The sequence below is a fragment of the Epinephelus lanceolatus genome, chromosome 1 (assembly GCF_041903045.1).
Source record: "Epinephelus lanceolatus isolate andai-2023 chromosome 1, ASM4190304v1, whole genome shotgun sequence".
Lineage (NCBI taxonomy): Eukaryota > Metazoa > Chordata > Actinopteri > Perciformes > Serranidae > Epinephelus > Epinephelus lanceolatus.
Window position 1 is genome coordinate 3,058,607 of NC_135734.1, and position 23,603 is coordinate 3,082,209.

Genomic DNA, 23,603 nt, shown 5'->3' on the forward strand with positions numbered 1-23,603 from the left:
AACAGTATGTGCTCAAAGAATGAGGTCAGCTGACTACCTGAATATACTGAATGACCAGGTTATTCCATCAATGGATTTTTTCTTCCCTGATGGCACGGGCATATTCCAAGATGACAATGCCAGGATTCATCGGGCTCAAATTGTGAAAGACTGGTTCAGGGAGCATGAGACATCATTTTCACACATGGATTGGCCACCACAGAGTCCAGACCTTAACCCCATTGAGAATCTTTGGGATGTGCTGGAGAAGGCTTTGCGCAGCGGTCAGACTCTACCATCATCAATGCAAGATCTTGGTGAAAAATTAATGCAACACTGGATGGAAATAAATCTTGTGACATTGCAGAAGCTTATCGAAACAATGCCACAGCGAATGCGTGCCGTAATCAAAGCTAAAGGCGGTCCAACGAAATATTAGAGTGTATGACCTTTTTTTTTGGTGGTGACTTTTTTTTTGGCCAGGCAGTGTATATATATACACATAGCTTGTGTATATGTGCATATTTTGGATGTATGTACATAGTACAAACTATCTGTCATGATTGGATAAGGATACAAAGATGAGATTATTTTTTTAACAAGTTATAGATATATGAATTTCTATTTTCTAAATATTTTTATAATTAATTTTATTGTGCTGTAATACAAATATTATTGGTAATTAATTGAATATCTTAGAATAGGTCAAGGAGAATTAATTATTGTACAGCTTTATAGTGATGGGGAGCTACATAATTGACTATTATTAATATATGAAGAAGGGGTGGGAATAAGTAAGTTTGTACTTGCTACCTCCCACTCCTTTTTGGACATGTAAATCAAATCATTATATGTTGTTTTCAGTTTTCATGCTTTCTTTAGTAACCTGTTTTTTTCTTTATGTTTTTCTGCCACTGTATGACTATTTTGTTTTTTTACTATATAAATGTTTGAAATAAACTGCTACCAACTAACTAACCAAGTAACTAGGAGCAAAGGCTAAACAAAGAAGAGATCTTATTCTGAATTTTCCTCTCCTCTGGGATGGTGAAATGAAGAGTGGACAGGACAGTATATTGCGTATACATCCCTCATCCATTTTCATCTGCGGGCCGGGTCATGAGGGCAGCTGGCAGAGCAAAGACATCCAGACATCTCTCACCCCAGCAACCCTTTCCAGCTCCTCCTGGGAGATCCTGAGGCATTCCCAGGCCAGATGAAATATATAATCCCTCCCACGTGTTCTAGGTCTGTCCCGGGGCCTTCTCCCAGTTGGATGGGCCCAGAATACCTCTAACAGGAGGCGCCCAGGAGGATCCTGATCAGTTGCCTAAACCACCTCAACTGGCCCCTTTTGACATAAAGGAGCAGCAGCTCTACTCTCAGTTTCCTTCAGATGTCTGAGCTCCTCACCCTATCTCTAAGGCTGAGCCCAGCCCCCCTATGGAGGAAACTCATTTACACTCATTCTTTTGGTCAGTACCCAAAGCTCCTGACCATAGGTGAGGGTTGGGACATAGATGGACCAGTAAATCAAAAGCTTTGCCTTCTGGCTTAGTTGTCTCTTCACCAGCACTACACCACCATCATTGCAGATGCCGTGCCAAACAGCCAATCCATCTCATGCTCCATTCTACCCTCAGTCATGAACAAGACCCCAAGATACTTAAACTCCGTCACTTGTGGCAGTAACTCTCTCCCAACCCAGAGGGGGCAATCTACCATTTTCCAGCAGAGAACCAAGGCCTCAGACTTGGAGGAGCTGACTCTGATCCTGACCGCTTCACACTCAGCTGCAGACTACCCCAGTTCATGCTGGAGGTCACAGTGTGATGAAGCCAACAGAACCACATCATCTGCAAAGAGCTAAGATGCAGATTTAAAAACATTTTGGTAGTTCTGCGTCTAATGTTTCTCTGCTATGTTGTGCCACCAGTGTTATTATTTAGTATGGGTTGTACAGTATAGAAATGTTGATTTCCAGTTTTTTCCTTTAATTGGCCTCAGTTGATCACATTTTTATTGATAATTGACAAAGAAATATTTGTATAGCAGTCAATTAGTAACATAAAGTCACATTCAACAGAAGTATCCAGTCCTGTATTCCTGTCTGTATGTGTGTCCTGCAGACCCAGAACATGCTGGAGCTAAAGATGCGTCTGGAGGAGCTACAGATGGAAAACGAGTACCAACTCCGGCTGAGAGACATGAACTACAGTGAGAAGATGAAGGAAGTCTCTGACAAGTTTACCCAGCAAATAGAATCTCTGAAAACAATGCAGCAGGTGTGCAAAACCTGTACTTCAAATAGACTCAGTAGTACTGTTGTTTACCTCTCAGTTTCAGGTCAAAATGTCTACTACAAACAAACAATAACTGTATTTATAGGAAGGGTCCATCTGCAATCCTTTCTGTGCTTTTCAAATGGAAACTCCCACTCAACTGTTAGCAAACAGCAGTGTAGTATTATTTTAAGCGTACACTACATTTAGAATATTTTCACTGCTTTATTTTGCTGTCAGACAGCTACTTTTCCACAGGGAACTGAAGCTGTTGTATTGCCATCTTCAAGGCCACCAGACTCCTTTGACAGAAACAATAATTTTACCTCACAGCACACAGGAATTGCTGGAGTGGGAGCAATACCTTTAGAAAATGTTTGCACTCATCATAATTTTAGGGGCACCACCCTCTGATGGAGGGAAGTGACTAATCAAAGTAATAACTCTAGAAACCAATTATCAATCATGAATCAATCTCAATACCTGGGTTATGAATTCTCTATACAGTGATCTTAGTTCCTGCTCAAAAAGAATATCCACAGACAACAACTTGGCGACAAATGAAGATTTATTTAGGGCTAAATGTTTAACAACTGAGTAAATGAATAGTAAATGAGGATGATATGAAATGACACAAAACCAACAGTATGTATAAATGGATTAGGCAAGAGATAACACTTTTGGCAGTTATTCAGTTTGGCGATAGTGGGAGAGTATGTGACTATAGATATATTGGGGACGCAGGGATGCGCAAAACCATTTACCTAACAAAATCTAAATTAAGATCAAAATGAGTAAGTCTCCTATTCGACATCAACTCTTATCACAACACAGCGGCTGCATCAGGTGAGGGAAGTTTTGCCTACTCTTAGCAGCGTTTCTCAGAAGACCCCAGACTGTCACTTTGCGGCTCCCGGGCTTCCCAGCAGAACAAAGCCGGTTGTAACACAATGGTGGCAGGGCAGTTGAGGCTGACTGCGATGTCCTTCAGGTGGTCCTCAAACGTCGGTTATCTTAGGCTGCAGAAAGTCTCTTGATTTGGCAAAGGAACCACTGCTTTGCGGACACTTTGGCAAGTGGCTGGCAGCCGCTGGATCCGATGAATCTTTGATGGAGTTGCAGGTCGAATAGTAGCTCATCTATTTAGCTGTAGCTGCTCGCTTATAATAAGGTTGAAAACAATCTCGTCGGCCGTTCGACATTATTATTAAAATTACTATTAATGCGTATAAAAAATGTTGCAATCGGCTGGCATTGTTGCTTCAGGTATAATGTTACTGAAAGCACAGACAAAAAGAAAGAAAACTCAGGGCAGACAAGACAATCCTGGACATGTCGAGCAAAACTTAAAAGTTTAAAATAATTTCAATTGTAAGAGAAGAAAGGGTTACGCAGGAAGCGAGTATAAGAGCGTAACGGGTTAAAGCATAAAGAGTATAAGTAGAAGGAGGGACAGCAAAAGAAAGAAGAGGAAAAGTACAGTAAAAGTAAAAGGAAAAAGAAAGTAAAGAGAAAGTGCTGAGATGCACCGAGCTCATTAGTTTTATCCGACCAGGTTGAGTGGGCGTGTTTGAGGCAAGGCGGGTCTCTTGGTTTAGACATTACTTTATTTCGGAGGAAACTTAATTAACTTTATTTTGCGAGATTATAAATATACTTTAACATGTTATGCGCGATAGACACATACTCTTCCCATTATGGTCAAAATCGGCTCTTAACATCAAATTAGATTTAATACGATTATTATAGTGCATATATCAGCGGAACACAAGTATAAAATGTTTCGTGCACACACACACTACAAACTAGTCTGCAGTTGCATCACATACAAAATGAGACAGCACATATTAATAAAGACAAGTTGATTAATTAATCCAACTACATCTTAACTCGAAATATAATATTCAGATTCCTCCAGGAACCCTTCTTAACTATCTTCACAAGGTGGCAGTATGACTCCATGTTAAATGAGGGATTAAACACATGAAATTATAACTCACTCATACTATGACCTACAAGAGTGAAAAAAAAATCATTCAACTAACAAACAAGGATTATGCACAGTTACAATGTTAGAACATGGATAAAATGTATAGTTTACTTTCAAGAGACATTTCAAGTTGGTTAACAAGAGAAACTTAATCTCTACTCAGGAATTCATCCTGAATTTAAGATTTACACATCTGTTTTCTTATTTCATCTTCACCAGGGTGAGCGTAAGATAGAGCTGGGGTGACTCCCATAGATGTGTTGTATAACAGATAGAGGGACAGAAGAAAGAGAGGATGTGGTGAACTTAAAAGCATAGTTAATGACCCCGGGTCTGGCAGTTGAACTGGCTGAGTTGTCAAAACGCTGGATTTTCCCAGGATGGTAATCAGCAAACTGAGATGTGGAGGGTTTCCAATTGACACCGTTACCACCCTCAGCGCCAGGATGACGGTGAAAGTGTTCCTCAACTTTGAGGTGAGAATGGGGGCAAAGCCATAAACATTTGACCCTCAGAGTGGCCCATCTCATTCTGTCCATTTACTTACAATCTAGGTTTTGGGAGAGTTCAAAGGCTGTTCCTCCTACACTGGTCTACACGCTGCCTCGATTGGGTAGTTTGTTTGTGTTATTTTCTGACTTTCAGAACCAAACTAATGTGATGTATACATCAGTGGGTGGGTTTACATGTAGTAATGACATTGTCCAGAAACCTACATCAGGTCACATTGGAAAATGTTTGTGGGAGGACTGGAGGGAGAATAGAAATTTGACACTAAAACATATGTACTTTGACCAAAATTTTATTTTTTTGGATTTGAATATATACAAGAAATACTACAGGAAAGCTGCTGAATGATATAAAACCCTCAAAAATAAATAAATAAATTATAACAAAATAATGTAGCCGGCCTTTAATTTCTATGAGTGTTAACATTACTTCATGACTTTTAAATTGTATGTTTCTAAAGAATTAAGAAAAAAACATTGACAACATGTCTGCAGGATTTGCATGCCTCTGCTGAGTCAACACATAGGTTTATTTTCTATTTATCACATGTGCTATACCTGTAGGCCATGAAGACAGATATGGTGAAGCTGGAATGTGAGCACCAGGAGAGTTCTGCAGAGGTCACTGTGAAACACTCCAAAGAGCTGAAGGACTTAGGTAAGAGGAGGACAGTATCAGTGTTGGTGTAACCTTGTTTCTACCAAGGATTAATCAATCTTTTTCTCTGTCTGTCACTCTCTCTCTCTCTCACACACACACACACACACATACACACACACACACACACACACAGAGTTATCCTATAGCCAGAAGCTGATTGTTGAGCATGAGCGATACCAGGATCTTCAGCATAAATTTCAGAGAATGCAGGAAGACTATGAGATGCAGCTGAAGACTGCAGAGGAGAAAAAAATCCAGTCACTGGAGGAGCTGATGCAGCTCTACGAGACCAAGCTGCAGGAGAAGACTCAGCTCCTGGTTCAGGTCAGTCAGGAGTAGCAGCAGAGCTTTGGTGACCACATAATGTTGTATGAAGTAGAAAAGACACCAAATGAAACCCCTAATGTTCTTATCTGCTTTGATTTTGTCCTGCTGTTATTTTGTGCAGTGTCAGGAGGACGCCCAGCTGCAGATTTGTGAGTTTAAAGAGATCGTAAGACAAGTGGAGGAGGATGAGAAGAGGATGGTCCATGATATCCAAATCAAGTATGAGAGGAAATTGCATGCTGAGAAAGAGACCAACGCAAATCTGAAAGGAGAAACTGGTGTCATTATGCAAAAGGTGACCACAGCTCCCTCTTATAGCATCTACAGTAAACTCCTTGTTTCTATTTCTGCCTGTCTGTGATCTCCTCCTCTTTGTGTTTTGATTGTGTGATCACAGTTCTACAGTCTGCAGAGACAGGTTGATGACAGGTGTACAGATATAAACAAGCTGAAGCAGGAGCGACAGAGGCTGCTGGGGTTGATCCGCTCCCTGGAGAGCGACATCGAGGACCTGAGGCGCCAGATCTCTGGACACGAAAAGACTAACCAGGACAAGGTGGCTTCAACATTTTACCTTCAAACAGATATAATTCAAGTCCTAGCCTTTTTTACATTCATCCAAAAAGTTTTTGTAAGGTCGTGATTTATCTTAAAACTGGTACGTTTGGTTCAATACTTAAACATTTTATATTAGGATGTTCTGAAATATTACTGAGAATACATAGTCTCTATGGTAACTTTTAATTTAAACTAGAACATGTTCAACAGAATTACATGAATGGACCATTGAGAATTATAAACAGATAGATATATGCATTACACTTAAATAATAGTAAGATCCTATGATCCTCAAAGAAGTATGTGATTTAGACCAGGAATCTGTGGTTGATGAAACATGGTAGGTTTATGTTCTAGAGATTCTCTCTGCATATGATATATGATTTAATTCAGACTTACATGACTTTCATTGGTTAGTGGGGAGAAAAACAGTAAAACCTTTATGTTAAGTATTGTGAGAAAGTTCTTCAACATGCATAAAACATAAGCACCTCCTTAACCTTGTAGGAAAATGACTAGATCTCAGTCTGGAGGTTATGTCCTGCTGCAGAGTCGTGACAGTTTAGATATGTTCATCATAAAAAGTAAGTCGGCAAAGAAAAAAACTGCTTTGGTCCACTCTATTCCCTTCACACCTTCAGGACAGGACCATCTCCAGCCTAAAGAAGAAGAACCAGGAACTGGAGAAGTTGAGGTTTGTTCTTGATTACCAGTTAAAGGAGTTGAAGAAACAGACAGAGCCTCAACAGGATGATATCAATGAGAAGAAGGCGCAGCTCCATCAGGTGTGTGTGTGTGTGTGTGTGTGTGTGTGTGTGTGTATTCACTCACACAATGAACATTTCAGCATCTTCAATTAGAGTTATGTGTCCATTTCAAGGGTCTTTGTTATCTTAATCAAGTCAAATATACCAATGGAAACAAAACTGGCTGATGAAACACATTGCAATAAATAGGACCTAATGTGAAATTAACATGTAAAACCAGTTAGACACAACTGATATCCCTGCATTAGCAGATATTTGAGTTCATCAAATGGCCACTTGAGCTCTAAAACAGAGTCAATCCCCATAGACCCCGAGGTTAAATGGCCAAATTTAAAGCAGAAATAAATATGTTTACAGCCTGGTACAAAAAACAGTTTTGGTCTCTAGCTAATTTCCCTCTTCATGACAATTGTTCAGGGGGTGAATTATTATATAACTCACTCGTTAACATTTTATTAAGGCCCAAAGTTACACATATTTAAGGATGGAGCTGCTTGATTGCCAGGCTGTGTGCGAGGTGTTGTTACCATAAACACTATGGGCAATAAAATACAACACATCTTATTTGTAGCAACCATGCTGTTTTCATTATATATCCATATCCATATTTGGATGAGAGGGTGGAGCTGTGGAGAAGCAAGGGGTGGATCTGACTCACAGACTGCACATAGTGTTTATAAAACACATTGCTAACAGTTTAAAGTTTTATATGACAAAGTATTTTTCCCAGGCTTGTTGCTGCACCAGTACATCCCCTAAAACTAATATACTGCTTTACCTGATTAATGCTAATAAGTCACTCTTACATAGAGAACAGCTAATGGTTACAACCTAATACCATATTATGTATTACAAGTACATGTGAACAAAAAATTGACATGCAAAATGTGAGTTAATAAAACGTCTGTTACCATCAACCGAACATGTACTTTTGTCCACCATGTTTTGGTATGTATGACGTCAACGTGGCAACTTGAATTTTCCCAGTCTCTACACTAAACTCCCTCAGGTTACATTTTGTCTGACTTGTCAAGATAAACTGTCTCTGCAGTGTTCACAGTGATGTGCTGTTTTGCCTTTTTGACAGCTGGAGGAGGAGCTGGTGCAAATGGACAAGAGCAACACTCAGCTTAAGCTCACTGTCTCCGAGCTTAGGCTCAGGCTGAGGACCACAGACAAGGAGATGCATCAGGAGATGCAGAAAGTAAGCACATACCTATGCTGCCCCAAACTATGATGATACACATGCTGCATATGCTACATTCAGGCTTTATACAATTTGATTAGCTAGAAACAGATATTTGATGTGATACTGTCACATGTTGACTGGAGTGTTGTTTTTCTTTTTCCTCTCATAGAGCTGAGAGGCAGATGTGTGGCATATTAAACTAAACTCTCATATTATTTAAGTTAGAATTTTTACACTCTCAATCAAAATAAAAGGGTTGTCTAGCTTAAGGATGGGACTAGAGCCTTTCCACAGTAGACATCTGCACATGTCAAACCAGGAAAAGCACAAAATAATTAATAACAGTGAAGCCGCATGTGCCATTTATCGGGGTCCAAGCAGGTTGCAGGCATTTTAATGCTCGTTTCTTTTTAACTGACACGTGATTTGGATTTTATGTTTCTGACAGAGACGTGGATTCAAGCCGGTGAGTCTATTCAGTTCTCCGAGCTGCTCCCCCCTGATGAGTTTTTGACATTTTTAATAGTATTTGTACTGACATATTAGAGTTGGTGGCTCCTTTTAGGTGTAAACGCTCCAAGCCAGTAACAGAGCCATGGCTTAACCCTTTAAGGTCCTCACCAAGAAAAAAGCTATGAAAAAATTATTTCTTTGTATTTTTTATGTTATTGGGGCACTAATAACAAGAATCAATTATTATTATTTTTACAGACCCCACAGTTTTTTAATTATAGACCTCTACCAAATGGTTGAGAGGTCACTTAATGGTAAAAGTACCTAATACATTATTATAAATGTATAATAACAATAATATGATAATTTAATACCTACAAATACAAAAAGAAAGTAGAAAAAGTCAAATAACTGTAAAACAAGTCAATTTTATTAACGATATAGCGCAGTGCATACACTTCTCAACTGTGCTGTGTAAAATAACAAAACAATTCTAGTACTTTCAATAAACAGTACTTTATTTATTTCCCCCTCTCAAATGAACAAACAAAGAATGACCCATGGGACCATGTTCAACTTCTCAGCTGTGCTGTGTAAAATATCAACTTATTTTATTGCACAGAACAATTTCGAAACATTTCAGGGCCTTGATTTCTTTTTTCCTCTCAAATGAAATTCACAACGAAAAATGAGCCCGTGGGAAACTTTTCCAATTTATTTTTGATGGTACGTTATGAAGCATTCCTGCGTTGCCATCAAGCACAGGAAAACATTGCACTTCACACATTTCCATCTTGACACACCCTTTGGGCAGAGGCTGCACCGCCCCCGGTTGTCAGTGTGACGTGGCCAATGTCCGTAGTTGTCATAGCGCACATCTGGTTGTGGTCGTTGGGGTCTTGGGGGGAGGCGCTTCTTCTGAGTGGACATCTGTGGTGGTGGAGAGGTGGAGGATGGTCGGCCTGGTGGTGGAGAGGCGGAGGATGGTCGGCCTGGTGGTGGAGAAGCAGAGGATGGTCGGCCTGGTGGTTTAGAGGCAGAGGAGGGTCGGCCAACTCTGGATGCTGGCTTTTTGGCTTGCTTCAAACAGTGGGCCACTGCCAGGCGGAACCTTTTCAGAGGCATTGGTTTCTCATTCAGTAGTCCACAGTCTCTCTTGTAGACTAGCCAGGAATTGGCGATGGACAGGTCAAGGGCGTAGCCGAACAGGGGGAAGTACCATCGGCGGGACTTGGCAGGGTTCTTGTAAAGGTGGACCAGCATGTCAGAAAGATCAATACCTCCCATATGCTCATTGTAGGCAGGGATGAGTGATGGGCATGGAATGTCAATCTTCGCTTTTTCGTCTTTGCTCCACCGTTTGACTGTTGAAAGAGGCATGATCCCACAGGCATTGCTCAGAAGGGTGACACATTTGTTGTCATACCATTTCACTGCGATAACCCCTTCAGCAGACCGATAATCAAAAGCTCCACGTCCTTTCTTCTTCAGCTCTTTGTCTTCCATCAAGGTAGCTCCACCGATGCGGTTTGATTGGACAGTGCCAATGCACTTGACACCCAGATTTTCCTCCAGGCTGTGCGCCAAGTCGAAACTTGTAAAGTAGTTGTCACAGAAGACAACTGAAAGCCGTGGCTGTGTTATGGTTTTGCATAAGGTTGTCACCACTTCGCTTCCTAGAAGTAGCTCCTGCTCCTCCTCATTTAGGTCACGGTTGAAGAATGTGGATGCCCCTGTGGAGAGGTGTTGCAAATTAGCATCAGGCTACAAAAAATTAACAATGTATCTGGCTCTTGTGGATATGTACGATATAATTCCAATGTTACAGTGATGTCCATGTCAAATAAACTACATTACATTACCTTGATAGAGCAGTAGGTCATGGATGATGCCAGATGAACTGGCACGGCAGAAGATTTGGAATCCCCACTTGTCAGGTTTGTTGGCAATGTATTGGCGGAGAGTGCCAGCCCTTGTGCCTTTATATGACACCATGACTTCATCCACACTGTGCTTGTAAGTGGATGGGAAGAGGAGACACTGCTCACGAAGCATCTCAAAAAGGGGCCGGATCTTGTAAAATCGGTCAGCGCTGAGATCACACTGCTGATTATCATTGAAATGAATGAAACGGCGTAAGAGCTTGAATCTCTTCTTCGACATGGTATCAGCTATCACATCAAAACGTGATTCGAGGTCCCAGTAGTCATCGATGGCTGGGAAGTTGAAAACCCCCATGAAGAGTAGTATTGCCAAGAAATCTTCAATCTCTTCAGGGCTAGTTTTGATTGGGTCGCCCAGTTCTTGCGCAGGGTACAGATTCGTCTGTACAGCAATATGTTGAATCATCTCGTCGGTGAACACTGTTTTGAAATACTGGAAGGGTGTTTTGATTGCGTCAGGGGGTACAAAACTTGAATCAGGAACCTGGAATTGTTCAATATCAGTATGCTTCCAGATTCTCCTTGTGCCTGTCTTGGATCCTGAGGATGACCTTGGGTCAGGGGAGTCATCCAGCTCTGGCATGTTGACTGTTTTTAGTTTGTTTTTCCCTTTTTTCTTCTTCTTACGGGGCAGTGGTGTAGAAGATGTGCTTGTTGAGGGCATCTCCTCCTCATCCAAGGATTCAAAGGAATGATCCCCGACCACTTCTGCATCTGATTGTGGGGGCAGATAGTCTGGATCCTCTACTTTGTCATCTTCGTCGCTCAGATCAGCATCAGAGTCATGAGGATTTTCTGGCACAAGGGCCAGGAAAGTGCGTGGCCTTGAACCATAAAATTTTTTAGGGTCCATCTGTTATTGTAAAACACAGAAACAGAAAGAAACAAAAATTAGTAATCATGCAAATAATGTTGGTATACCAACAAGTCAATTGTTTTTAATTTTCTATATAGCCTATTTATCATATTATTAAATGTGTGATATTAACAACAGTTTATGATCAGAAGTGTTTTTTTCACAGCAAATATCACATTTTAATTAGATTAGCTAACTTCGCTACCTTTACCATAAAGTGACAACTCAACCGTTTGGTAAAGCATGTTTTTAAAAAATTATTTGACCCTTATAAAACTTATTTTTGTGGTATCAAGTTACATAAAAATGTTTAGTAACATCTTTGATGCTAAACTATGTCAAAAAAACAAACTTACCTTTGGAAATTTCAGAAGAAATTGTCTTCATGGCAGGAGGGAATTTTTCGTTTTTCACTTCCTGTTTGGAAGCTGACTCCGAAGGCATGCTGCTTAAAGGTACAGTGACATCTAGTGGATTTTTTTAGCTAAACATACCTAAACCGAGTGGTAGAGATGGCTCAATCAGGTTGAGTTAAGTTCAACACATTTATCAATAAGAAATAGTGACTGAAAATGTGCTCTACCAAATGGTGGAGCAGGCCCTTAAAGGGTTAATGACACCACTCGCACTTTAAGACGTGTATGTAGACGTGCTGAAAGAAAGTGGAAGAAAGATCATCTCCAAGTTTCTTTAGACATTTTAAAACAGAGTCTATTGGAGTATCAGAAAGCTGTTAAAGCTGCTAAAAGTCAGTTTCTCTCCAATCTTATGTCAGTTAATAGCCATAAACTTCAGTTTCTTTTTAATACATTGAATACTCTTTTAAACCCCTGGTGTTATTCCTTCACTTACACTGTGTGAACATTTTTTAAAGTTTTTTATTGACAAGATCTTTGATATCAGGTATTCTCTTTTGCCGTCTGTATCAGATCCTGCTGTCTCTCCTGTCCTGCTGTTTTTGAGAGTTTTGAGCAAGTGTCTCTCTCAGTCTTAACTGATATTGTTCAGGACCTCAGACCTTCCTACTGTCCTCTTGACAGCATCCCACCTCGTCTTTTTAAGAATGTTTTCCATACCATTGGACCCTGTGTTATGGATCTGATAAATTCATCTTTGTTGACTGGCTGTGTTCCAACTGCATTTAAACATGCTGTGGTCCAGCCCCTCATCAAAAAAAAAACACAATCTTGACCCCACAGTCTTATCCAACTTTAGGCCCATCTCCAAGCTTTTCTTTCTAAGGTATTGGAGAAGGTGGTATATGAACAGCTAGTCTTTTATTGATCTAAATGGCATTTCTGAGAAGTTCCAGTCTGGTTTTAAGGTACGCCATAGCACAGAAATGGCGCTTTTAAGAATTTTAAATGACCTTCTTTTAACAGTTGACTCTGGTAACTCTGCTGTCCTGGTCCTTCTGGATCTGACAGCTGCTTTTGATACAGTCAATCACAATATTCTCCTGTCACGCTTAAATACTTGTGTGGGCATTAGGGGTACTGTTCTGAAGTGGTTTCGATCCTACCACTCAGACAGAAGCTTTTCTGTCCAGCTGGGCCAGTATTCTTCGGCCACTTCCACCCTGAGCTGTGGGGTGCCTCAGGGTTCCATTTTGGGCCCTCTCCTTTTTTTAAATATACATCCTACCTTTGGGATCTATTTTTAGAAAGCACAATAGCTACGGTTACATGATGGCTTCTCATTCAGAATGAAATAAATCTGAATGAAATAATTCGGAATTAGTCTTTCCAGGTAGTTTACATGGGAAATATTCATTCCGAATGAGAGTTTACATGGGAGATCAGTTCAGTCGCCTTTATTCAGGTCTGCGCAAGGTTTGGGGCAGGGAAGGTTTCTGATTGGATAGGGGGCAGGGCGGATGTTACATATTTACGTTTACCGGAAGAAAACACTGTAGTCCTCGCTCCGGATAACAAGATGCTTGACGACGCCGTTCTTAGTGCCTTTTTCGGGCGTGTTTTCCTTATATTCTTGAAGCAACAGTACAACAACAACCTTGTTCTGCTAATGCTTCATCTGTTGAGGAGGAGAAGGGAGGTAGAAGACCGTGCTGTGGTGAATGGAAACCGGTGAGTGCAACGAGTCCAACTGCTCTATCTAAGCCCGTTGCTATGCAGCCCGTTGCTATGCGTGCTATATACGTCATGGCGCCAGAAGGGCAAGGAAACGAGCATGTGCAGAAAGACTGGAATGAACTTAAAGAGGAATGAGTGTATACATGCACACAGAATTCTTTAATTCGGAATGACAAACGGAATAAACCACCCCCTTTAATCGGATATAATTTTCAATTGGAATGACCATTTTTCAATCGGAATGACCGTTTACATGACCAATTTTAATCGGAATGGCCTTTCATTCTGATTAAAAGTGGAATTAAACTGTCCATGTAAACGTACTGAGTGTCTCGTTTCATTGCTTTGCAGTGCCATTGGGACCCTTACGTCTCACTGTCATCCTTTTGCAAGGGAACTTGGTTTTATTTTACAGTGTAGACATTGATTTTAGATTTGACAAACAAATAAGCTCTATAGTCAAAATGAGCTTTTTTCAGTTGAGACTATTAGCAAAAGTAAAGGCATATCTCCCCAGATTTTGAGAGAGTTATACATACCTTTGTTACATCACGCTTAGACTATTGTAATTCTTTGTTTGTTGGTCTCAACCAGTCAGCACTGTGCTGTTTACAGGTAGTCCAAAATGCAGCCGCCCGCCTGCTGACTGGAAAGAAAAAGCGGGATCACATTAGTTCTGTCCTTGCATCTTTGCACTGGCTGCCTGTTAATTTTAGGATCCAGTTCAAAGTTTTATTAATTGTTTTTAAATGTTTAAATGGTTTGGTACCATCTTATTTATCAGAGCTTGTTCAGCTTCACACCACTACCAGGGCACTTAGGTCGTCAAACCAGTTGCTCTTGGAAGTACCTCGGTCCAGGCTCTCTACCTGTGGGGACCAAGCCTTCTCAGTGGCAGCCCCAAAGCTGTGGAACAGCCTACCTTTCCAGGTTAGAGCTGCACAATCTTTTGAGCACTTTAAAACTCTGCTGAAAACCCATCTTTTCTCCTTGGCGTTCAATCCATGCTAGGCGAGTATTCTCGGCTCTTTCTTTCTTACTTTCTCTTTTATTATAACTTTGTTCTAAATTGATTTCTTTTTGCTGTTTTATTTATTACTATATTTGTTCTTGATTATTTATATTGTATCTTAGCAACTGTACAGAACTTTGGTCAACTGAGGTTCTTTTTTATATGTACTTTATAAATAAACTTTGACTTGACTTGACTTGACATGAAGCAATACAAAAATAGCGGTACTAAGTGAAAAGTGTCGAAAGTTATCCTGGAAAACGCAAAGATTCAAACCACCTGCAGGATGGCAAGAGCAGATTTATACTCTTAACATTTAGCATTACAGGTCAACCACCTAACCACTCAGCTACTGAGGAAACAGCAGATTGTTGTGGGTCATAGTGGGTTTTGACAAGATGAAATATGAATTGAATCAAATTCTTTTTACTTGGATTGAATATATTGGATATTTGTCAAAGGAGACTTGGAATTTTGGTTTGGAAAATAATACAATAGCAGAGGTAACTTTTAAATGACAAGATTTCACAGCAGCTGGGCGGAAACAGGGGATCTACCCAGGTGCAGGTAATTTCCTAAAGAAAGACCAGGGGTTTATCCCAATACCTGATCTCGCATCCATGTTTCCCTCACTTGTCTCTCTTCCTCGCGTCTTAGCCCCGCCCCCATAAGACACGGGGGAGAGATGCAAGGACGAGATACGAGGAGAGAAGAAACAAGGAAATATGCCTTTAGAGAAATGAGACGTCTTTTCCTCTGAAACATCACATGAAGCGATGTCTGTTTGTGACGGCAGCTGATTACCACTGATTTCAGTTGGCTTTACAGGCTTTATTTACAGCTATAGAAACATTCAGTAAAGTTTGTTTCTGCTCTGCACACAGAATATATATATATATATATATATATATATATATATATATATGTACAGTACAGGCCAAAAGTTTGGACACACCTTCTCATTCAATGCGTTTTCTTTATTTTCATGACTATTTACATTGTAGATTCTCACTGAAGGCATCAAAACTATGAATGAACACATGTGGAGTTATGTACTTAACAAAAAAAGGTGAAATAACTGAAAACATGTTTTATATTCTAGTTTCTTCAAAATAGCCACCCTTTGCTCTGATTACTGCTTTGCACACTCTTGGCATTCTCTTGATGAGCTTCAAGAGGTAGCCACCTGAAATGGTTTTCCAACAGTCTTGAAGGAGTTCCCAGAGGTGTTTAGCACTTGTTGGCCCCTTTGCCTTCACTCTGCGGTCCAGCTCACCCCAAACCATCTCGATTGGGTTCAGGTCCGGTGACTGTGGAGGCCAGGTCATCTGCCGCAGCACTCCATCACTCTCCTTCTTGGTCAAATAGCCCTTACACAGCCTGGAGGTGTGTTTGGGGTCATTGTCCTGTTGAAAAATAAATGATGGTCCAACTAAACGCAAACCGGATGGGATGGCATGTCGCTGCAGGATGCTGTGGTAGCCAAGCTGGTTCAGTGTGCCTTCAATTTTGAATAAATCCCCAACAGTGTCACCAGCAAAACACCCCCACACCATCACACCTCCTCCTCCATGCTTCACAGTGGGAACCAGGCATGTGGAATCCATCCGTTCACCTTTTCTGCGTCTCACAAAGACATGGCGGTTGGAACCAAAGATCTCAAATTTGGACTCATCAGACCAAAGCACAGATTTCCACTGGTCTGATGTCCATTCCTTGTGTTTCTTGGCCCAAACAAATCTCTTCTGCTTGTTGCCTCTCCTTAGCAGTGGTTTCCTAGCAGCTATTTGACCATGAAGGCCTGATTGGCGCAGTCTCCTCTTAACAGTTGTTCTAGAGATGGGTCTGCTGCTAGAACTCTGTGTGGCATTCATCTGGTCTCTGATCTGAGCTGCTGTTAACTTGCGATTTCTGAGGCTGGTGACTCGGATGAACTTATCCTCAGAAGCAGAGGTGACTCTTGGTCTTCCTTTCCTGGGTCGGTCCTCATGTGTGCCAGTTTCGTTGTAGTGCTTGATGGTTTTTGCGACTCCACTTGGGGACACATTTAAAGTTTTTGCAATTTTCCGGACTGACTGACCTTCATTTCTTAAAGTAATGATGGCCACTCGTTTTTCTTTAGTTAGCTGATTGGTTCTTGCCATAATATGAATTTTAACAGTTGTCCAATAGGGCTGTCGGCAGTGTATTAACCTGACTTCTGCACAACACAACTGATGGTCCCAACCCCATTGATAAAGCAAGAAATTCCACTAATTAACCCTGATAAGGCACACCTGTGAAGTGGAAACCATTTCAGGTGACTACCTCTTGAAGCTCATCGAGAGAATGCCAAGAGTGTGCAAAGCAGTAATCAGAGCAAAGGGTGGCTATTTTGAAGAAACTAGAATATAAAACATGTTTTCAGTTATTTCACCTTTTTTTGTTAAGTACATAACTCCACATGTGTTCATTCATAGTTTTGATGCCTTCAGTGAGAATCTACAATGTAAATAGTCATGAAAATAAAGAAAACGCATTGAATGAGAAGGTGTGTCCAAACTTTTGGCCTGTACTGTATATATATATATATATATATATATATATATGTATATTTATATATGGTAAAGATACAGTTATCAGTAGCAGAGCAGCAGTGTTTTCTCTCTGTTAACAAACACCTCCACAACCTGCGTTATGGTGTATTTTGAACACTGTCAATGATTTATTAGGCCAAATGTTTTAGGGAAAATTGAAATTCTGTAACTCATCAACCTCGCTCAGGAATAATCAGCCTCACTTGTGACTTAATGGAAATGACGATCACTGATGTGAAAGTGTTTCTTACTGACAGAGAGACTCTCACTGCATTTAATTGTATCAGTAATAAAATCTGATGAGGGATTAACAGATAACAGATTGAAGAGACAAACCTTTCTAACAAATGAAACTTGTTTTCTTGTTTGGATTTTTAAAAAGATGGTGAATCAGAAAACAAATGAATCATTAAACTTGGGAGTTATACATTTAAGTTTTATCTCGTATCTCTCTTCCCTCTGGTATTAAACTTCAGTGATGTGGTGTTGTATCAGATCAGTTTGATCAGCTGCTGTGCTGCACTGTCCAATTAATAACTGATATCCAATCAGTGGGGGTGTGTCGGTCGGTAAAATACTTCCACAAAGGCTGTACTCATGTATCCTCGCTTCCTTTTCCTCTGAAAGCCTCCTCTTTCCTCGAGTTCTCCGAACACAAATTCTTTGCATTTGTGGCACCCTCTAGTGGGAGAATCGGACTCGGACAAAGCAGCCGCACATGTGCACCAAGTTTGGTTACAATTGCTAAAGCCATTTTTGATTTATGAGCATTTATGTAAAATTGAACTTAAAGATAAATGTTTGAAAATGTATTACTTCAAAATGGATTGATGTGTCGAAATTTATTTGATAGCTTTAGATCAGCAATGTCTGCAGATGATTCTACCAAAGTTCTGGGATGATTTGACCAACAGACTGGGATGAGTATGCAAAAGTATGATTTAGAGAAAATTGAGAACATTTGCAAAATATGACATTTTTATAGTAGAACAAAGATGCAGATTAATTTATAGATTAATACAGTGAAAGAATTTTGACCCTAAGCCAAGCCACTCTCGAGATAATGGCAAAAATGTAAACTTGATTGTTACAGCGCCACCTTGAGTTCAGTGAATGTCATTTCTGTGTGCCTGAGTAATGGGTGGAATTTACAACCCACCTGCCAATTTTGGTGAGTATTTGTCCTACAATTTTTGCTTCATAAACACTTTCAGTAGAGAAAAAGAAGAAGAATCAGAGCAAAAAAAAAACAATAGGGCTCCAGCAGCAGTCACTGTTTGGACCCCATTTGTTTCCTTGCTGAGGTGTGGCAAAAGGACAGTAACACAAAGTGCTGCTGCCTCATATTAGCTTCAGCTGTACTTTACTATTTATTTTTTCACAAACCTGAAATTGCTTTAAGAAGCGATCTCTGTATTTCCAGTATGGAGAGCAGGTACAGTAAAAGCAACCAATAATCCTTTTCCTGTACATTTGGGCGTAATATGACATGTTTTTTGTGTCCAGGTGAAAGATCTGGAGACACATCTTCAGCGGCTCAAGTCAGATCTCCATAACAGTGTTAGCTTCATCCAGGAGCCGAAGAAACTGAAGGAAAGTGTGCAGACCATCTATGCCATCTATGTGCAGCAGACTGATAGGGTGGGTGGTCCATATAGTGTAGTAGATCCCTTAGAGCTGACTGGATACTGAGAGTTCATCACACAAACAATCTAACACTGTAACAGTGCAGGGTTAATTCCAGCCTTATTAAGAGTCGTAATTTACACAGCGTAAGAAATGTGGAGAAGTTACAAACCGTGTGTGTGTCTTTTCCAAGGTGGAGAAAAGCAGTGTAAACGAACACACTGAGAGGGCTTTCTCTCGCCAGCCTGATGACCTGCAGAGGACTGTTAATACTCTAAGGACAAGGTTGGCTAGATCTGCTGAGGAACATGACAAAGCCTATGTCAAGATCATGAAGGTAAATTCTACAACAGACAACACTGCATGGACATTTCCTCTGACTAGTCATTAGGAATCCAGGTCTTATTTTTCTTATTAGAATTTTTGGAACAATCATTCAGTGTTTCTTCTTCCTGTGATGTAATCCTGAATCCTGAGCACAGTTTTACTGAAGACATGATATTCTAAAAGCCCTGACACACCAAACCAATGGTCAGCCATCAGTCAAAGTTAGGCTGTTAGTGAGCATCTGCTGCCTCAGTGTCCAGCACCACTGGCCCTCATCGGGGCTAGTTGGCCTTTTTTCTGCCGATTCAGCATGTTGAATTGGCATTGGCACAGCGGAGCCCGTTGGTCAATGAAATCACTGTGATTTGCAGTTCAGCTCCGCACACACACGAGAGAAAATGGAAGTGAGGAATAGCCCCTTTTCCACTGCAGGAACTTTTCTCATTTACCCGGGATTTTGAAAAACCTCAGCGCGTTTCCACCAAAATTACCTGGGTAAAAAACTTTCCCACACCCCCAAACTTTCCAAGAGTACCCAACTGCAGGCAAGATGGTGGACAAGGGTGCCGCCATATATCCAATCCATACCGGAAGTTGATCTTCTTCGTGTCTACATACTGGAAGTCCATACCGGAAGTTAATCTTCTTCGTGTCTACATACTGGAAGTCCATACCAGAAGTTGTATACATACCGGAAGTCAGTTTTTTTGTTATTGTTTTTTCCCCAGAAGTCGGTTTTTTAAGTCTTTTTATATTACTTATTTTAGCAATACATTTACAAACTTTGAAGCAGTCAACAATTATAAATATATATATTATAAAAAACTAAATAAATAAATAAATAAAAATAATAATACAATTATTTCAGCAATTATTTTAAATACAATCATGTTTTGTTTGGAATAACATTGACCCCAACAAGTTAAACCTACAAGAATTGCAGAAAATCAGCAAACACATGAAGTTTAGTTGGATTAATTTTTAACAAAAATTAAATAAGGTGAGCACTTTCATTTATTGGGCTACAGTTGCAACATGCAGATTACTATCAGGTCATTCAAAACAACTGAAAACCATGGACACAACAAATGTCATACTTACTCTTATTTAACTATTAAATGAACATAATAATTAGATTGTCATATATTGTCAAATGTATTCTATTATATTTCAGGAATACATGTAAACACAATATTACACTATTGTACTGGCAACATAAAGAAGGAGATTTGGAGTTCTCTTTTTTGTGAACAAGTTTTTATTCCAGATATCCATATCAATCTTACAAGTAGAAAAAAACAAAGACAAAAAAATGGAAAAACGGTAAAATAATCTATTTGTTTGATCTATAAAATGTAAGAAAATGGTATAAAATCACAAGATCCCAAGATGCAACCTAAAATGTCTTGTTTTGCCCCAAACAAATATCATTAAACATTACTGTTACATGTAGAAGTATATGATCTCAAACAGATACTTCTCATCAACATACCATGGAAATGAACTGCATTTTCCGTATGTTGATGAGAAGTATCTGTTTGAGATCACTGCCAAAAATTGGGGAAAAAAATGGCTTGTGTGCAGTGAGTGTGTGCAAAGATGTTTTACACCACAACACCACACACCACAGCTGCAAACTACACATCTAAATTTACGAACACATCAAGTGAGGGCAGTAATTGTCTCTGACCAACATTAACACTGTTTACACACAGACATTGATGAAAGGGAGCACAACATACCTTGAGCAGCTAACGTTAAGTTAATACCAATCATGCCCTCGTTTTTACACAACAAATGTAGCGAAACCCATCATCCGGTGGCAGTAATTTGTGCATGCCGAGATTCCCCACATAGACGTCCCCCTAAATATTCAATACATTACGTAGAACTGCATCTTAGAGAACATACCACACGTGTTAAAAGATAATGAAGATGACAGCGCGTGTAAACACAGCGGCACAATGTACAATGATAATAAAGTTGTCTAATTCTAATAATTAAAAGACTCTTCCCCCTTCCGCTCTTTCTCTTACTCGTGCGTGTATTGTTCGTATTCTTCTCTTCGTCGTCATCGTCGTCTTCTTCTTCGGCGCAGACACAGACCAACTTCCGCTGTGACTTCCGGTAGGGACTATGGATATCCATCCCATCCCTTGTCCGCCATCTTGCCTGCAGCTGGGTTCCTCTCAAACTTTCCCTGGTACCTAGTAGGGGAGTAGGACTTTCAGATTACCCGGACTTCTTGAGGGGCAGGACTGTTTGCTGAAGAATGCTGATTGGTGGAACACACACACAGTGTTCCGCACTTCTGTCTCACTGTGTCTGCGGCTGCAAACTTTATTTCATTTCTACAAGCTCCACTTCGTTTGTGTTTTGATGAAGGATGGGTACCGAAACCCAGTACAAAATTACATTGTCAAAGACCGTAGTAATGATAAGCGCTAACGGTATGGGTTCTCCTCTGCGCTCTGTGCCGGCACCGAACTCCTCCACACACACACACACACATCCACCGACGCGACATGGTAACCGGTGAACAGCCGAGCAGCTGTGGTGGAAACAAAGTGAAGATAACTCGAAAATGACTCCAGTTGAAGGGAGCTACACTCGTTACTGTAAGTGACATTAAACCTTAGCGAGTAAGAGGCCAATACTTTATCAGTACATGTGTTCAGCAAGCATGAAGATGTAAACATGTAGACAGTGATATTCAATATGCTCCGTCCACAGTCTCTCATTCACCGACACTAGTGTCATGTCTTACACAAGGACAGTACGCTAGTTCTGCTGATAGCGGATTGTTACTCATAAGCTCAAATGACAGCTGTCTGTATGTAGAGTAACTTAGTTTGACACTTATCTTAAAATACTTTTAAACTTAGCTACTAGCTGAGACAAACAGCCCCTTCTCTCTACACCAGCATTTTATTGATGTTGATGTTTTGGGGCCTCTGTGACTTTATCTGTTTTCTGTGCCGTTGTGTGTTTTCTGTGTTGTCTCTGTCTGTATTTTATTGCTTTTTATTCTTGCTGTAAAGCACTTTGTGATTTTATCTGTGAAAAGTGCACACGCTGAATCATCTACGTCATCACGCTAATTTGAATACATTTTCCGGAACTTTGAGGTGCGGTGGAAACGCAAACCACACAGATTACCAGGTAAACAAATTCCTGGTAATAAAAGTTCCTGGAAATGTTGGTGGAAAAGGGGCTAATGCAAATAAAGAGCTAAAGTCAAGAGGGAGTGAGACCAAAACAAACTTGTTACATAAGGTCAGATTATTTTTCTTTAGCCATTGAGCTCTTAATCAGAAACATTTCCAGATGGTTTGTGTTATTGTTCACTGGTGCACAGTAAATATGCTCTGTTCTTACAACATTGGATTGTGTTGTTAATATGCTAACTGGCTAACTAGCATCATGACGGTCTTCCACTTTCCCTTTTTGAATGACCATTACAGGGGGCTGACTGCTGGTGTGGGGAGTTATTTTCTCTCACGCAGGTGCAGAGCATACACTCCTGTTGGCTGTCGGTTCAGTGTGTTCATGTGCAACTTTTTGGCTGAAACATGGTGACAAGAGGAGATGCAGCAAGGCGCTCTCATTGCCGCTAGTTTTCTGACAACAGTTTGGTGTGCCTGGGCTTTAACAATGATTGTTGTCCACTCTGCAGGAGAACGTGACTCTGATTACGGAAATCAATGAACTGCGGAAGGAGCTGCATTTGGTGAAGACTCAGGTCAAAGATTATAAAGCTCAGCTGGCCACATTCAAGAAGTCCAACAAGTCACATCCTATCACATAGAAACAGGAGCCCAAACATGAAGACGTCAACTGAGAAACTAAAAAACAGAAGTCTCTGAGAGTAACCCACCTCCTCCACCAGGAGCCATGGTAGCCCTGCAGCAAGAAACTTAATCACAAATTCACCATTAAGGCATTATTAAATATATTTCTTTTAAAACCATTGTTCCTGTTTATTCACCATGAATACCTGACATGGCCTCCAGCAGCAGTTTTGTGTGTTCAGTTTAGTTTTCTAGAGTCCAGTCATTGGACTCCTTCAGACCTAAAACAGTTGTGCATTTTAACTTTTTCTTTATTATAGTTGATATAAACCCATCTAACAAAGACTGATTCAGTTTGAATGGCCAAAGTTGATATGAACATGTCAAAGTAATACAGTATTTATGAATATACATCAAATGCATGAGTGTAACCATCATTTAGGGATTAACCCTTAAGCAAGCAAGCTACAGTTGATAACTTTTTAAAATAACTTTGTCATATTGCTGAAATTGTCACTAAATAGTACATGAAACGTAATCTGTGAAAAAAAAACGAACCTGGTTCCTCCTCACACCCCCAGTGCTTCTAATGGCATTTGCTAGAATCTGTCGCAGCTCACAGAAAAATCTAAGGAGCTGAGGAGTCTCTATCACAGCCGTCAAT

The 23,603-nt window shown here is 40.3% G+C and overlaps 1 protein-coding gene across 2 annotated transcripts in view; it reads left to right on the forward strand.

Moving 5' to 3' along the window:
- Positions 1–23,116, forward strand: part of cfap57 (cilia and flagella associated protein 57) — a 42,399-nt gene extending 19,283 nt beyond the window's left edge. For both annotated transcript variants that reach the window (XM_033632778.2, XM_033632779.2), the window contains exons 12-21: positions 2,109–2,264; positions 5,325–5,418; positions 5,555–5,745; positions 5,870–6,043; positions 6,146–6,304; positions 6,948–7,091; positions 8,161–8,277; positions 18,702–18,836; positions 19,015–19,158; positions 22,825–23,116. In XM_033632778.2, coding sequence (XP_033488669.2) covers positions 2,109–2,264; positions 5,325–5,418; positions 5,555–5,745; positions 5,870–6,043; positions 6,146–6,304; positions 6,948–7,091; positions 8,161–8,277; positions 18,702–18,836; positions 19,015–19,158; positions 22,825–22,956 — 1,446 coding nt within the window. In that variant the 3' untranslated portion in view covers positions 22,957–23,116. The remainder of the gene's footprint in view (positions 1–2,108; positions 2,265–5,324; positions 5,419–5,554; positions 5,746–5,869; positions 6,044–6,145; positions 6,305–6,947; positions 7,092–8,160; positions 8,278–18,701; positions 18,837–19,014; positions 19,159–22,824) is intronic.
- The last annotated feature ends 487 nt before the right edge of the window (positions 23,117–23,603 follow it).